At 43.0% G+C, this 17867-nt stretch overlaps 1 protein-coding gene across 1 annotated transcript in view; it reads right to left on the reverse strand.

Annotated features, from left to right (window-relative positions):
• The window catches only part of ESR1 (estrogen receptor 1), a 1483571-nt gene that overhangs the window by 95058 nt on the left and 1370646 nt on the right, over positions 1–17867 (reverse strand). Inside the window, exon 6 of the mRNA XM_085609317.1 lies at positions 14668–14801. Coding sequence (XP_085465443.1) covers positions 14668–14801 — 134 coding nt within the window. The remainder of the gene's footprint in view (positions 1–14667; positions 14802–17867) is intronic.

The raw sequence follows: 17867 nt of genomic DNA on the forward strand, positions 1-17867 counted from the left end.
ATTCCGTTTTGTATAGCGCCTGAAAATGATCTGCCCACTTTTCTGCTGGAATATTCGGCTCTAAGGTCGGCTCTAAGGCTGAATTGCCTTTCTGAGTACCTGTTCTAACTATTAATTCTCCTTGGGGTGTTTGAGGCTATAGGTGGCACAAGGGCCGAAAGAGCATTTCTGGGCACGGCACCTGTGTTTGCAAAATGTGATATTGCTGTGAAGTTGTTGTCTCCTACTCCCCCGACTCTTTCACAGTGGAGGTGTGGTGTTAACTGGTGCGCTCAGCAGTAATGCGTGGTCTTTGAATCACTGGGTTGCCCCCAAACACATGGGCGGGTATGGGTGTAATGATTGGATCCAATCATTTAAGATTACTGTGAATCAAGATACTTTAACTGTGCTTGCGATCTCTGTATCGAATCATTTATGTACTCTCATTCTGGTTGGTTACAATAATTCATCCTGTTCTGTACCATTCATAATTATTTGCCTGGTTTGTTGGCCTAAAATTCAATAAAATCTGTTTATAAAAAGAAATCAAATGAAGTTTTATGGCCAGGTCACTAATGTGATTGTTATGCCAGCTCCAAAAATGCAAATGCCAAGATCTCTGAAAATCTGACATCCCCTAAGTCCCATTAATGCAGCACAATTTGTACACTCAAAGATTTTATGCTAACCAAAACTTCAGAGTCCAGCAGAACCCCTTCACATATTCTGATAGTTTCCAACAGTTCACAGTCTTCAATAGTTTTGAGGACCCAGGCTCTGATCATTCACAATGATGGTGCCTGAGAGGGGAGCCACAGTCTTTGAAGTAGACCAGAGTGGCCCATATGTAGATGGAGAGGTGAATGAAGACCCTGTGTCATTTCTTATTGACATTGATGCTATCTGCTCTACCATAAGAACAGTGGAAGTCCCAAACCTATCAATCTCATGAAAACAAATTCAAGTTGTAGGCGTTGCAAATAAGAAGACAGTGAATCCTTTTTTAGATTAAAGTATCTGTGAAGCTAGGCCCTCTTGAAGAGGACCATCAATTTCGGATATGTGATTCTAGTCCAGTTAATCTATTGGGCAGGGGGACCTTTGTGCAAGTTAAACTACATGATTTATTGTACACCACATGGTGTTAAGCTCCTTAAGAAAAATGAAGATGCAGACTTTAAATGAGCATGCTGAAGTCATTTGTGAGGCTGTTCTCCATTTTGACAAAAGAAGAATTACCACCAGACTTAAAGGACTCCGTGAAGAAGGAAGCCTGGGATTAGGCCAGCAAATACATTGGCCTGATTAAAAATATGGAACCTGTGAAAATTACAATAAAACTAACCTTGAATGCCCCAGTACAACCGCTTACCAGACGCTGTAGCCAATATCACCCACATGATTGAATACACGTTAGAGCAAAGCATCTTGAAGGAAATCCTAGGGAGTCCATGTAACTCCTCATAATGGATTTGCAGAAGCCAAATAAAAAGTGGTGGGTTGTCGGGAACCTGCAAAATATTAATAATATTGTTGTTCCATGTTGTCCTCTGGTACAAAATACTGCCATGATTCTGTTCCAATACTTTGTGATGCTTATTGGTTCACAGTTGTTTACCTGTGCCAAGCATTATTTTCTATCCTGTTGCACGAGGACATCTTGTATTCCGGTTCCAAAATAAAGTTTTGGCATGGTGCTGAGTTCCTCAAAGGTATATAGAAAGCTCCATGATCTTCAACCAGATACTAATAAAATAATCTGGACACCATGTAGTTGCTGTGCAACTTAGTTCTGGGCTAGTACATTGACAACCTTTTGGTGGTGTTGACTTCCTAAGCAGTGTGCAGACAAGTTCCCATCACCTTGTTTAATAATGTGGCAGACAATGGTCATTAAGTGTCCCTGACTAAGTTGCAGTGTTGTAGGAAAGAAGTTCTCTATCTAGGACATCATATTGAGAAAGGGGCAAGAAAAGTATCTCAAGAGAGAATCTCTGCTATATTGTACATGAACCCACAGAGAGAAGTCAGGATGTTACTGGAAATGGTGGACCACTGTAGCCAGTGGAGTCCCATCTTTTCCCTATTAGCAACGCTCCTACAGAGGCTTATAGACAAGGATGTGTCTTATTCACTACCATGGAACAACAAGTTCAGGGATACCTTCCTCGAGTTGAGAAAAGATTTCTGTCATGCCCCGGCTCTAGGATTTCCTGATTATGAGAAGACTATATACTGTTCTGAGACAGAAGGGTGCTCCCTATTAGTACTAGCATAGACTCATGGTAATTCTGTCATGCCCCGGCTAAAGGATTGCCTGATTATGAGAAGCCTATGTACTGTTCTGAGAGAGAAGGGTGCTCATTATCAGTACTAACATAGACTCATGGTTATTCTGAATGACCCATTGCTTACTTTTCAGCTACTCTTGACTCATAGCCACAGCGTTACTGGGTAGCCACTGTTGGTGTCTGCAATAGCAATGTGAGGGCCTTGCCAGGAGATATCAACCTACAGTCACGGTTCCACACTCTGTTGAAATTCTCCTTACCCGTACATGAACCCAACACATGACCAACAGCTGACAAGATGTGAATAAGCTGGTTACCCTCGCTAAGGAGAATATTGCTCTGTAGATGTGCTCCTGTTTAAACCTTGCTACACTGTTACCACTGCCTGTTACCGATGAAAATGAAGATGTTTGGCTGGATCATGACTGCCTTGATGTGACTGAATTGTGTACCCAGCCAAGACCCTACATACCAGACGTCCCTTTTGAAGAGCCTGATTATATGTTGTTGGTGGATGGCTCTTGCTTAAGAGATCAAAAAGGGTTTCTGAAAGCAGCCTATGCCGTTTGCACCTTAGAAGTTCTAGTGGAAGCTTCATGTTTTAGTGATGCAGCCTCTACGCAGGTGGCCAAACTGTTCGCTCTTGCCAGAGTTGATTGTGTTTCTGACAATTTAAGAGTCACCATCTACACTGATAGTAAGGATGGATTAGGCATTGTCCATTTTTTGGGGCCTTTGTCATCCCAAAGAAGGAGTGAAATGATTTTGGAACTGCTGGCAACTGGTATGCAGAGTAAATAGCCAGATAGTGTGCTCTTGGGTCTTGCAACCTTCAATGGAGATTATTTAAATTAGTCAGAAATTGACGCTTCCGTAAGTTTGTTGTTGAATATTGCTGACATGTGCAATAAGATAAAGAGCTTGCAGTAAGAGGCACCAGAAAGTGAACAAGAGAGGTGGGTGAGAGCAAAGTGCATGAACAATGAGGAAGAGGCCTGGTTTTCAGTGGATGGACATCCTGTTTTGCCTTACTCCATTTTGCCCCCATTAGCCCGACATTTTCACTGTGCCACTCATAGATACTTTAGGCGCAATGCTCTGCCTGTAGCATCTACTTGTTTACCCCAGGTTCTGTGTTTTTGCAGCAGAGATATGTCTCAGATGTGCCACATGCCAACAGTGGAATGCAGGAAGGAGAGCTGTAGTCCTCACCAGCCACATAGGGAGATCACATGGTCCTTCCAATCGCTTGCAACTTGACTTTGTTGTGATGCCTGTGTATAATGGGATCCATTAGGTTCTGTGGGTGGTTTGGCTCCTTTCCCGATGGGTGGAGGCATATCGTACTAGGAGAAATGTAGGCCACACTGTTGCTGAGGGAATTGATCTCTCGTTTTGGATCCAGGTTTCCCTGGAATCAGACAATGGTAGTCACTTCAAGAATGAGGTGATGAAACATTTGTGTACTGCTTGGCAAATAGATTATCAGGTTCCATTGTAGCTGCAGACCTGAATATTCTGGCTTAGTGGAGAGAGTAAATGCGACACTGAAGTCCAGATTTGCCAAAGTGTGTGCATCCACATCTTTGAAATGTCGTGCCGCTCTACCATTGGTATTGATGGGTGTGAGAAGCATTCCGGATCGGGGGACAGGATTGTCCCTCCATTAAATCCTCATGGGGAGAGCCATGAGACTCCCTTCTGTGCATGGAACTGCACTTGTAAATATTATGGATGACCTGGTTCTTGACTACTGCATAGGCCTGACTGATGTAGTGTGTTGTATCTCTCAGCAGGTTGAGTTGGCAACTCCCATTTCAAGACAATAACAGTGCCTCTGTCCCAGTGAAAGGGTTTTGGTGAAAAAGCACGTGCGGAAGTCATGCCTGGATCCCCAATAGCGTGACCCCTATTCACGAACACTGCTGTTAAATATGGAGGCCTTCCAAACTGGATTCATGCCTTGCACACTTGGAGATTGAGACAAGCTGGAGAAGCAGTGGTGTCGGCCGCTAATGATTCACATAGCCAAACTCCAGCACAACCTGAGAGCTTAGAGGGAGAAGCAAAAGAAGATTGTATGCACATGTCTTAAAGTCAATCTAAGACAAGAGCAGAGTCTGTGGCGAATGAGCCAAGAGTACACACAGTGAACTGAGCTGCAGCAGCTGTAACACAAACACTAAGGGCCTCATGTAGGTAGCGAAATACCGGTCGGTAACGGCCGATTATCGGTAAATATGCCGTTACCGACCGGTATACAGACAAGTGAGATGTAGGAGTCCAAAAACCACTTTTCGGTAAATATGAGGCGGTAAATACCGATTCATAGTTACCGAATTCTAAAATACCGATTCATACTTACCGAATACAGAATTAACGAATCGGTAAACATGAAGTGGTAAATATGAAGTGGTAAAAATTTAAAATGACATGTAGGAGCAGTCGGTAATTAAGAAATCCATTAAAATCGGTAATTAAGAGTCGGTAATTAACACGGACTAAAAGCAGGTGGTAACCATCAACAATGGATAAAAGCAAACCCAAAATTCAACAGCGTGGACAACATGGCCGCTATGTACGTCATTGCAAGGCGCCTACGTCTACAGGCAGCAGGACTGAGGGTGTGGCGACGGGAGGAACAAATCTACAGACAGCGCATCACACTATTCCAGCTGACTGATGCAGAGATACATGAGAGGTACAGGCTACACCCCGAAACCATCATGGACTTAATCAGGGACCTACACCCACTCCTGGACCAGCCAGTTAGAAGGGCGCACGCCATACCCCCACATGTGCAGGTGCTCTGCAGCCTACATCTGTTGGCATCCGGCAGTTATCAGGTGGTGATAGCTGCGGTGGGTGGGGTATCCCAAAGTTGCCTGTCCCGTTTCTTCAGGAAGTTCCTGGATGCCATGATGCAGAGAATGCACCACTACATAAGCTTCCCGAACTCACAGGCTGCACTGCAGAAAACAAAAACTGACTTTTATCACATGGCACAGTTCCCCCATGTCCTCGGCTGTATTGATGGTACCCACATCCCAATCTGTCCACCAGCAGATACAGAGCACATCTACAGGAACAGGAAGTCCACCCACTCCATCAACGTGCAGGTGATCTGTGATGCAGGGAACATCATCACAGATATTGTTGCAAAGTTTCCTGGGAGCACCCACGACTCTTACATCTTCCAGAATAGTGGGATTTACACACGACTGAGTGCCGGAGAATTCGGAGAGGGATACCTGCTAGGTAAGTAACAGTGACGCCCCTTGAAACATGCAAACATAGTGTATAGAGGCATGTTACTGATTGTTCCCTTTCACCCATCCAGGCGACAGTGCATATGCATGCCGGTCATTCATCCTCACTCCCTACCTACACCCAGCTACCCAGAGTGAGAGACGATACAACGTGGCACACAAAACAACACGCAATGTGGTAGAGCGCACGTTTGGACTACTGAAGAGCAGGTTCCGCTGCCTGCACAAGAGCGGAGGCGCACGCCAGTACAAACCCATCACCTGCTGCAAGATCATTGCCACTTGTGCAATGCTGCACAACCTTGCCACGAAAAAAGGTACAGATGTGGAACTAACATATTTTGAGGACAACGAGGATGAGTCAGGCCAGCCAGAGGGCAACGCAGCTAGAGTGCCAACTGCAATCGATGGGAGAGAGAGACGGGCAGAGATCACATCCAACTATTTCTGAGTAAGTAAGGGGACACAGCGAGTTGTGAGCAGTCATGACGTAGTTTAATGTGGCACCACGCCATGAACACATGATCAGGCCAATCTGGCAATATATCATCTATACAAGGAGTATGTCCAGGGTTACGTCACCCATTGTGAAGTGGCTAGGCAGGGCGACATCAATGTTTGCGCATACGCGCTGCAGTGGTGGATTGCACGGCCTGTGCATCCTCACTAGAGCCAACCCCAAGCCGCCTGCTGCTCCTGCGTGTTTCTGGGACGGGGGGTGTGATGCTGCTGGTGGTGTCGATGCTCTCCGCAGGATCCCCTGCAGCAGTTGTCGACGCCTGACTCGTCAATAGCACCCCTAGTGCACTTGTCACCTGCACCATCCCCCGAGACAGGTCGCTGCAGCACTGTGTTAGGCCCTCCTGCATCGTCACAGAGCGCCGGCACAGTAGGGAAGTGGCAGTTGCCAGACGGTTGAGTGCCCTGCTGGTAGTGTCCCTTCTCTGGCGTTCCCGGCGCCGTGCTTCGATGTCAGCATCTAATTTGCTGCACAACTGCTGGATAGACTGGGACATGTCCCGAATGCCCGCAGCCATGCCGCCAATGTTTGTGTCCATGTTGACTATGCTTGTCTTCATCACCCGCATGTGCCTCTGGACTGACATGACTGCCTTTGATTGCAGGCGCTGTTGCTTTAACATTTGGCCCTCGAGCCCCAAGAAGACACCATGGCCGTCAGTGGGTGCTGGTGGACTCTGGACACGCGACCTGCGGCGCCCTCTTGTTTCCGTCTGTGCTGCCTGTGAGGTGTGGGGCACAGTGGCATGGCTCCCTTCCTGGGGCCCGGTGCGGTCTTCAGGGCCCATGCTGTCGTCTGACGAGGTGTCCAAGGCTCGTAGCCTGGCTGCTGGACGCCTCCTCTGTCTCACGCATGCAAGCGGAGATGTGGCCGGTGAATCGAACATGAGTGGCGAGGCTGGCTCTGGTGGTGGTGATGCTGGCTCACGGTGAGGTGATGCTGGCTCTGTGTGCGGCGATGCTGGCTGTGTTGGTGGTGCGGCTGCCAGTGGGCCTGCTCCCTGGTCTGTACTTGTGCTGGCTGGAGGTGTTTGATGTTGCCGTGGTGCCGTCTCTCCTGCAGCATGCCCTGTCCTGCATGATGTCACATCTGTGGACAGAAATACAACATTGGCTCAGTGTCCCCGAAGGGCTGCATTGCAAGCGGCACAATAAATAATTTCACATTCCAACATGTCCCCTGTCTCCTTGTGCCTCGAGTGCGTGACATGCCTTGTTGCCCTGTAACATTTACGTCATGGTTAGTGTTGCCCTGACTACATCTCCCGAAATGCATTGCCTGTCTGCACTGACACGTTTGGACTGCAGTGTGATTCTCGTTTCACATTTGGGGGATGTGGGATGGGGTAGGGGGGGATACATTGCTGTGCTTTCGTCTTACCTTGGTGTGTTGCGGCTCTGGCAGAGCTGTCGGCGTCCCCAAGACCCACGACGCTCTCTTGCTCGATTGTGGCCGCCACCAGCTCCTCCAGTTCGGTGAGGGCAGGTGCCCTGTTGGTTCCACCTCCGGTCTGGCTGGCCTCCTTCTGGATGTCGCCCATCTTCCTCTTGGTTACAATCCTCAGGTCATACCAGCGCTTTTTGAGGACCTCAATGTCCCTGTGGGTCACTCCCACAGCATTGACCTGCGCCTGGATGGCCAGCCATATGTTGCGCTTTTCCACCTCAGGCACTTGCAGGGATTGCCTGCCGAACAGCTTCTGGTGCTGCTTCACGACCTCCTCCACCAGCACCTGGAGTTCCTTGGGGCTAAATTTCAGCTTCCTCCTCCTTTCCCCTCCGTCTTTCTGTGTTCTCTGGCTGGACATGCTGTTCGTTTACCCGCTCGCACATGCAACTGCTCCCTGCCTCTCCTCTGCACTCCAAGCCTCTCCAGGGTCGGCTAATTATGTCCACCTGCCTGGGTGTGGCCACTTCGGCTAATTGAGTACACCTGCCTGGGTGTGGGCAGTTCCAGGTTGGGTGGGCTGTCGTTGCACTGGATTCGCTGTTTCGTCAAGTCATGTGATTTTCTTTACCGACTCCGTACATACCGAATCGGTATTTTCCGAATCGGTAACTACCACCTCGGTATTTTGCGATTCGGTAACTTCCACCTCGGTATTTTCCGATTCGGTAAATACCACCTCGGTATTTACCGATTCGGTGAATTCCGATTCGTGATTACCGAATGTTACCGAATCGGTAACTGTTACCGAATTTTTACCTACATATAACTTACCGATTCTAATTTACCGATTCGGTACGGCTCGGTATTTTAGAACCGGTAAAATTTATTTACCTACATGAGGCCCTAAGCCTGAAGAAAGGACAAGTAGTCCGATCAGAGGGGGTCCAAGAAATGGGAGGTGGCCAAGGAAGGGTGAAAGAGTAAGGGCACGGTTCACAAAGGTAAATTTAGACCTGAACTGTAAGTTTAGATCTGAAGTCCAAGTTGGACTTGAAGGCTAAGGGCCCAATTCACAAAGGTAAGCTTAGACTTCAGGTCTAAGTTTAAACTCAGTTCTAAACTTAGACTTCGGATTTCCTTCATGAATTGGGTTCACAGAGTTTCTGTGTCTGAAGGATACATCCCTGACACCATCAGCGACGATACCGACACTGCTACAGTGACATTGAACTGTCAGAAGGCAGGAGATCAAGAAGAACACAGTTACCTAGTTGAAGGTACTCTGCTCCTGAATGGACATATTTTGCTCAAAGTGAAGCTGACTTAAGATCACATAAAAGTGACGACTGACAAACTGCTTTTGAAAAGTCTCCATGATCAAAACTGCCGTAATAAAACTTTCACTGGTTTTGATTTTTCCTGATTTGAAGTCAACTGACATTTTGAATGATTGAGTATTTAGTATGAACTTTGTATTGACCATTTAGGGCTAAGGCTCCAGTACTAGAGTAGGGTGTCATTTTAGAAGAATATTGCTGTAGGGATACGAAATGACTTTAAAGCAATTGAATTTGATATTCAACATGAACAAGCCAACAGTTTTGTCGGTTTGCATAAGTAGAAGCTCTTTGTAGGATTTTTCGCTTTATGCTATTTCTGAGTCTTGCATTTTAGGTTTTTGATTCATGAGAAACTGTGCTTATCCTTTCACTAAAACAGCATAGAGCAATAGTGGACATAGTGTCAATTATTTCCATTATTACTATGATATGCTTATTAATAATAATAATGAGTTCTCCTGCCTAGATTTGATTTGAAATTGTTACCTAGAGATAGCTCTGAGGGAAATTTACATCTAATGCTTTCTTTAATCTTCTGCATGAGTATTTATTCCAGCTTAAGGCATGTAAAGGATTGCCATGCCTGCACCCATTCTACCCGCATCTGTAGGTGATGGTATGACCTCATATCACTACTTACAGCCTGTCTTATAGTATAAATTTGAGCTTTCTCTATCTTCAGGGTCATTTTGATTGTTATTTTGGTCTTTTCCGAGGTACCTATCTAAAAACATTTGAATATCTACTCTAATGCTAAATATATGAATATTGTATGCCACGTCTTTAAGTCACAAGTTAAGCTTGACACTTCTCAAGACCACAGACAAAATTTGACCTTTAAATTGAATGAAGGTGAAAAGGGTTTCACTTGATAATTCATAAGATAGAAGAGAAGAAATTGCACAGAAACTGAAGAATGAACAGGGTGAACTTAAGGGGGTTTGGAGAAAGGAGGAGGAGAAATATACATTAACTGTAATACAACCAAAATTGACTTTGGATCAGGAACAGCAAGAAAAATTGTGTTTCACAAGAAAAAATTAAACTTTTTCCAATTCTCAGGTGATGAGGTGGAGTGAATGCCCGCATAGATTTGATTTGATCTGGTACACAGATCAGATATTTGGAGGAAAAGATCCTGTCATTCCGGAAGATTATTATGGGTGTGGAAAGAATACCTGAAGTATAGTATGTGTGTGTAGAAAATGCATATTTTAAGCTTTCTGCAAACTGGGTTTAGAGCTGCTGCTTGGCTTTAATGTTCCCCAATGTGTAACATTTAGATAAATTAGTTGACCCAGGGAACTGGATTCCATGGATGAGATCAAACGCAGTGCTTCACAAATAGTGGGTGATATTTTAGGAGAGGTTTTAAATTATTTGAAGGTTAGAAAGCTGTATACAGTCAGTCAAAAGGCTTTATTTATTTCGATAAGAAATTATCATAAAAGCATCACAATTAAAAAGAATTTGATTAGATTGCAATTTCCCCTAAAAACATACTTTTTCAGTAAAAAAGAATACATCATAAATATTTAAGAGACAAATTAAACATTTCCTTTGAGCCTTTTGCTTCTGATACACCAAGCCCATGATAAAAAATTTGAGAGAGCACAAGCATAAAAAGGGCGAGAATCTGACATTAAAATACGTAGCGCCTCAGTGTGGAGCCTAGTTCCTAGCAAGCGGCACAATTGCTTTAACCATCTACTTCTTGGATGAGCATGCTCCTTGCACTCAAACAAAAAGTGTGCCACAGACTCTTCTCTAAGTGGGCAAAAGGGGCAAAATTCTGTGGTCTGTGCTTGGGTTTTCCACCGAGATGTAAAAGCACGAAGTGGAAGAGTCCTGGTTCTAAATTTAAAATAGAGAGACCTGTCGAAGGGTCTCTCGATAATGTCTAAATATAATTCCCGGAGTGGCAGGTCCTTGAATTTCAAGAAGTCCTCCGTGAGACTGCCCAAGGCACAGTTGATATTCCGTTGGGTCACAATCCAATTCCAGTATAGATTCTTGAGTGTTGCTTTTGGAGGGGAAGACCTATTTTCCCAGGCTTCGCTTAGGCCCAAATTACATAGTAGGGCTTTCATGTCTCTCAGCCATTTTATCTTATACCACCCGGGAAGTGACATTACTTCAGAGAGACCCTTTACATATTTTGCTAGCTCCGGGACTCTCCACAACCTAGCCCATAAAAGTAGGGGGCGAAGCTTTGCTAGATCACTGATGGGGCGACAGCCTAGATCCAACATTAGTGGGATCATTGGAGTGCTTTGGGGAAGTCACATAATCGCTCTGTAAAACTTCCTCTCAGATCTTGTTAGTTCACTAGTGTTGTATGAACCCCACAGTTCGGCCCCGTAAAGGGCAGAACTGACTCCCCTAGCAGCATAGATTTCAATAACAGGGGCTATAGGTCTAAATACACAGGAGCGCTGCTCCTTCAAAAGGGCCCCTGTTACCCTCTTGTGGGCTAACAGCATTTTGCACAGATGGGGAGCCCACTGCATGTTGTGTGACAAACGAATGCCTAGGTAGTCAAATACGTCCACCCTCCCCAAGGGTACGGCGTTCAACTTTAGGGACGCACAGGTTTTTTAGGGGGATTCATCACAAGGAACTTAGTTTTGTCTGTATTAATTACCAGGCCCCTTTCTACACAAAAATGCTGGAAGTTGTTGAGTAGTTTTTGGAGGCCCATCGGGGATTTAGACAATAAGAGCGTGTCATCCGCAAAGTGGAGGGTGGGAATACGCTCCCCCGCCAGGGATGGTTCATCTGAGGGATCTTTGTATACATTTGTTGAGAGACTTGCAACCAGCCCAGCTGCTGTAATCTTAACCATATGTACAAAATTAGTAGCTATTTGCTATGGTTTTACAAAATAGGCTTGCTTTAGACATTTTGCTTGCAAAAGAAGGCAGAATTTTTAAAATGCTAAGCATCCAAAAATACTGCACGTATGTGCTCTATAAAAATAGGAAGATCAATAAGTATGTGAAAAGCATCACAGGTTTATCTAAAGACTTTAAGGAATTGGAAGAAACTGGAGCTTAGGAAGTGATTGGGAAGGGATTTTCTGATTCAGGCATATGGCTTAGTAGAATCGGTAGTGGGATTTAGGTGCTAGTTTGAGTGACTAGTTTGTTTTTAATGGTAAAGGGATTCAAACTGATGAAAATAAAGAAAATATCAGAAATGAGTGGAGGAGAGAGATACATACAGGGCATGGGGATGAAAAGGAAATGTGAGGAAATAGAATTGGAAAAATACACAGGGCCAGATGTTTAACCCATTCTGTGTCTATGCGAAAATGTGTTCAAACATTTGGCCCTGTGGCAGTGCTGTGTTTATGATGAGTTAATAGAGCTAGCGGAATTTAGAGGTGAGCAGCAAATAGTCAACAACTGGTATCTGAATGGCACAAGGGAAGTCAAAAATGTTATGTGTGATGGCTCTATGAACATGGGGTGGTTTAGTGTCGAGCAATTTGGGTTAAAAAGCGTGGGGCACATTAATAATGACACGAGTATAAATGCATTTTTGTCTGTTGGATGTTACACGGGCAGTAGCAGAGGGGTGGATTAATTCACACTATGTTTTAGCTTATCGCAGGGTTATTTAAGATGATTTTTCCATGTTATCGTCACATGATTAAATCAGTGATTGGATGTTATTATTATTATGATCTTGTGGCTGACAGACGCATATATATCTTTTACATACTACAGATACTCCTGAAGAAGGTTTAAAATAAACCGAAATGCATTGGGTGTAGAGATTGTAAATAAAAGAATTCGGAAATCTGTTTAACTGTTCTAGAATAGGCCTGGATGGGCAATTTTGGAATGAGCAACATGCATAAGATTGTGGAATTCCGAGTCTTTGGTGTGATGGATTAACTGTGCATAAAAGCATGATTAACAAGAATAAAGACTTGATTACTATGGTTTAAGTGGATGAAATTCAAACACTAGTGTATAAGGCTGTGCAACCTTTTCGGATCTACAAAAGGCGGGCCCATATTTTTGGAAGCATCATTACAAGTGCTTACTGGAACGGAGCATTATAAGGGTGCATGCACGCCGAACTTGATGAATTCAGAAAAGAACAAGTGAGAAATAATATGGGTGTGCTCCAGACAATTCAAGTGATGGCTCTGTGAGACATCAGAGGGGAGAAATTGATGATGCAGTGTCACTGTTTTTAGTTGCATTTTATGAATTACTAATGTATAACACGCATAATCATTTATCATTTATATTCATGTATAATATCATATTTAGATTTACCATAGTGTGTGATTTTTATAATACTAGCTAACCATAGTTAGGGGGTGTTCATGTTAAGTTAAGCCGTAATTTGTAGGCCTTAATTGAAAGACTCTTATTACATGAAATGACATTTTTCTGTTTGCTCCGCATACTTTTCTTTGAGTGCAAGTGCCAAGAGATACTATATACATGTTAAAACTGTATTGTTACGTTTTTTGCAAAGACAAATTGATGTAACTTTTCATAACTTAGTCAGGACAACTCAGCACCTTTGTGTTAAAGGAGCTGAGGTAAAAGAAATCCTCTCTTGTCCGATATCTTTCAAAGCCATGGAGCACAGTGTATGATTCATGAGAAGTGGGCTGACACAAAGCTTACTGTGAATGTTACATTTTGAGTGGCTCCTTCTTCATGGGATCTGTGCAATGCAGCTCTTTGTTGAATTTCCTGTTTTAAGTGGGCTTCACTGACCTTAGGTAGTTAGACTTGCTTCTGTCCACACTTGTAAGTGGATGTTTTTTTCCCCACTCTTGAGATCCCAGGCTCCTCTTATATTTGAGTTTTATCTCTCAAGCAAGCACTTTTTGCCCCTTCTGAATGGAATCTTCATTTTGTTCTTGTTGAGATATTCTATTTGCTGACACCTGCAACTTATGAATTTCCATGACTTTACCAGCAGCTTTAGTCTAACATTAGGGAAATTCCCTTCAGGAAAATTGAGATCTTTATGATTTGCCTACTCTGTCTTTGAATAACTTGACTTCGCATTTGTTGTTTGATCTGCCTAGACTATGTTCACATATGCTGTATTCAGGTGGTTATTGATTTATGAATAGACGCAATTGATTTGAATTTGTAACTTAAATGTTTTTTTTTAATAAACCTCATGGTTTGCAAATCTACTACTCTCTGTTGCTACTGTGGGGGGAAATATGCTTCACTGTCATTGACTAAAATCGGTGATCAAAATAAATGGAAAGTGTATTCCAGACTACTAATCGAAGCTGCATTGCTCTATTGATGGTAAACTCTGTGCTAAACAAGGTTTCCCCAGCCCGGTTAGCAATTATAAGTGCCATTATAACTGATAATGTCCTTGTTCAATGCTCAGATGATTGGAACGAGATCAATTGCATATTCCGCAAATTAAACAACTCATCCAGGGTTATCTGGAAAAAAGTCAGAATCCAAAAAAAGCTAGGTGCCATCACAAACGAAGGGTGACATTCCGATGTTAACCAAAAGAGGCCATGGATGTATACTGAGTGTGAAGGGGCAAGTTTTCAGAAGGTAAGAAGCTGTGACATCCCATATTATTCAAAGTTCATGGAATGTTTATGTACAGGTAGTGGAATGGAAAAGACTTTGACATCATCCAACCTTATCAAAATATCTGCACCCTGAGCCAAATCTAAAAATGACATTCACATTTTGGTAAAATGGTGTGCATCATGCCTTGGATTAATGTTCAGTGTTATTTGCATGCTGGGCTTTAACAGTGAATGTACCAAATTAAAAAACAAAAAATAAGCAAGTACACGTGTTTATCAAGTAGGGCTCACCAAAACTGCTGCCACATGCCAGAGTTTTAGAATTGCTTACCTGAGTTGAGAAGAATGACGGACTTGAGGCACATGAATTCCTCACCCTCAAGTTTCATTGCACTAAAACGAGCCGCTGTGGTCACCAGCATGTCGAAGATCTCCACAAAGCCCTCCACACACTTTGCCTGATTCCTGCATGGAGACAAATACATAATAATTTGCATTGTTTTGTACGGTGCTTCTTTGTCATATCTACATAATACATTTTCAGGTATTGATGTGTTTTCTACATACTTTAAACTAACTGGAATCCAGAAAAAGGATTGCAAAGTTTGGTTAATCAAGATTGGAAAGTGTGATTAACAGAAGTGTTGCTTTGTTAAACATGTAACCAAGAAGCTGACACTAGTTACACTAAAGTATCACATTCATTTGGCCCGATTCACTATCCTATATGCACACAGACATGAAAATATGGTGTGAAAATAATTGCATTCACAAAGTAAAAATTCTACTTCTTTTTTACACAATCGATGTGGCCTTCCTGAACGGGATTTTTATGTTGTTAAATTGAGCTAATATGGTTGAATTTCTGTCTGAAAAATTGCTCCATGGAAGGGATTTGTGAGCATTATTAGGTGGGGTAACCAGAAAAGATACCATGAAACGTTCTAAGATAATTTCCCACCTTAAAAGTTTTTCAGAAAGTGACTTCTGTCAAGTGCCGAATTAAATGCAATTTCAGAGAAAATGCACAGGATGCACCTCCCAGGGTTAACTGGATTGTGGAGGAAAGTGCTTCTGCCTTGGAGAAATCTTTACCACTGTGAAAATTTAAAAGGTTCTCAAAAACAAAGGTATTTTCATGCTCTGCTTCTACGTGTGAAAAGTTACATCACACGTATATATATATATATATATATATATATATATAATCTACTGGCGGTCGCCAGTAGATAGTTATAGTTAGGACCCTGTTTCCATAGGAAATCCGCAACATTCTATTTGGAATAACTTTGGCGCCGGTCGACGAATCCTCGCGAAATTTTCAAAATAGGTGAGGCGCTACGCTCCGCTCCTACCCTGAAAGTCTCGGGGGGATTCGTCAAGCGGGGGCTGAGAAAAAAGGGGGGGTCCCAAAACGCGTTTTTCCCATGCATTTTTCCATAGGACCTTTAGACACAGCTACAGCCCGAACGGCCGAACAGAGTTACTTGAAATTTGGCAGAGAGGTAGTCCTCAGGTCAAGGAAGTGCCTTTTGTAGGTCTGGTGTAAATCTGTTCAGTAGATCCTGAGAAAATAGCATTTAAATCGAACTGCGTTAAGTGGGCGCGCACGCCACGAATGGCGTAAAGTAACTTAGCATTTAAAAAAACGTACAAATTCACTGAAAAAACCATAGGTTTCACACACGTTATAGTTAGGAATTAGCATTTAAAAAACCTTGCAAATTCACTGAAAAAACCATAGGTTTCACACATGTTATAGTTAGCTGGACATTTTACTGATAAAAAACCAATGAAATTCCCCCGTTATAGTTAGTGCAGGCAACTATAACTCACGCGACCGCAATCCTCTGCTGATGACATATGTGTCTTTATGAAAAAATATTTGTAATATATGTAATATATGTATAGCTAAAATTTAATGGAAGAAGACATGGGCAAATAAGTGTCTAAATACAGTATTAGCATCAGCAGAGGATTGCGGTCGCGTGAGTTATAGTTGCCTGAACTAACTATAACGGGGGAATTTCATTGGTTTTTTATCAGTAAAATGTCCAGCTAACTATAACATGTGTGAAACCTATGGTTTTTTCAGTGAATATATATATATATATATATATATATATATATATATATATATATATATATATATATATATATATATATATATATTACCTACTGGCGGTCGCCAGTAGGTAGTTATAGTTAGGACCACGTTTCCATAGGAAAACCTCAACATTCTATTTTGAATAACTTTGGCGCCGGTCGACGAATCCTCGCGAATTTCTCAAAATAGGTGGGGCGCTACGCTCCGCTCCTACCCTGAAAGTCTCGGGGGGATTCGTCAAGCGGGGGCTGAGATAAAAGGGGGGTCCCAAAACGCGTTTTTCCCATGCATTTTTCCATAGGACCTTTAGAACGAGCTACAGCCCGAACGGCTGAACAGAATTACTAGAAATTTGGCAGAGAGGTAGTCCCTAGGTCAAGGAAGTGCCTTTTGTAGGTTTGGTGTAAATCTGTTCAGTAGATTCTGAGAAAATAGCCTTTAAATCAATATATATATCTGAGCCCGCTTACGGTACGCTTACCGTACGCTTACCGTATGCTTACCGTAAGCTTACGGTGGCGTGCGCGAGCGCGATTCTGATTGGCTCTTAGATCTTAGTAAACATTCGAATCGGCCGAAACCAGGAAGCGGCGTCCGCCATTTTGTCTCTCGCACTGAGTGTTGTTTATCAAACATGATGGCCAAAAACATGTTACGGGGCTGTTTTGACAACTCCCTCCCACATAGTCATGTTGAGGGAGTCCCCAAACATCCCCCAAGAGCAAAAACGGTTTTATTTTTTTTTCGGCAATTTCGCGGGGTACGCTTACCGTACGCTTACCGTACGCTTACCGTAAGCTTACCGTACGCTTACGGTAAAAAAATAAAAATAAAAAAAACACTATCCACACTTACCCCACCCCCTGTGCTTTTGGTGGCCGCAGGCCACCAAATGTGCAGGGCTTATTAATAGAGAAAAAAAACGTAATTTTGGCAACATGAAATTATAAAATCGAAATAAAAAAAACACTATCCACATTGACCTCACCCCCTGTGCTTTTGGTGGCCGAAGGCCACCAAATGTACAGGGCTTATTAAAGTTGATAAAAACCGTGCACGGAACGAACTGCGTTAAGTGGGCGCGCACGCCACAAATGGCGTAAAGTAACTTAGCATTTAAAAAACCGTACAAATTCACTGAAAAAACCATAGGTTTCACACACGTTATAGTTAGGAAATAGCATTAAAAAAACCTTGCTAATTCACTGAAAAAACCATAGGTTTCACACATGTTATAGTTAGCTGGACATTTTACTGATAAAAAACCAATGAAATTCCCCCGTTATAGTTACTGTAGGCAACTATAACTCACGCGACCGTAATCCTCTGCTGATGACATATGTGTCTTTATGAAAAAAAAATATTTGTAATATATGTATAGCTAAAATTTAATGGAAGAAGATATGGGCAAATAAGTGTCTAAA

The sequence above is a fragment of the Triturus cristatus genome, chromosome 6 (assembly GCF_964204655.1).
Source record: "Triturus cristatus chromosome 6, aTriCri1.1, whole genome shotgun sequence".
Taxonomy (NCBI): Eukaryota; Metazoa; Chordata; class Amphibia; order Caudata; family Salamandridae; genus Triturus; species Triturus cristatus.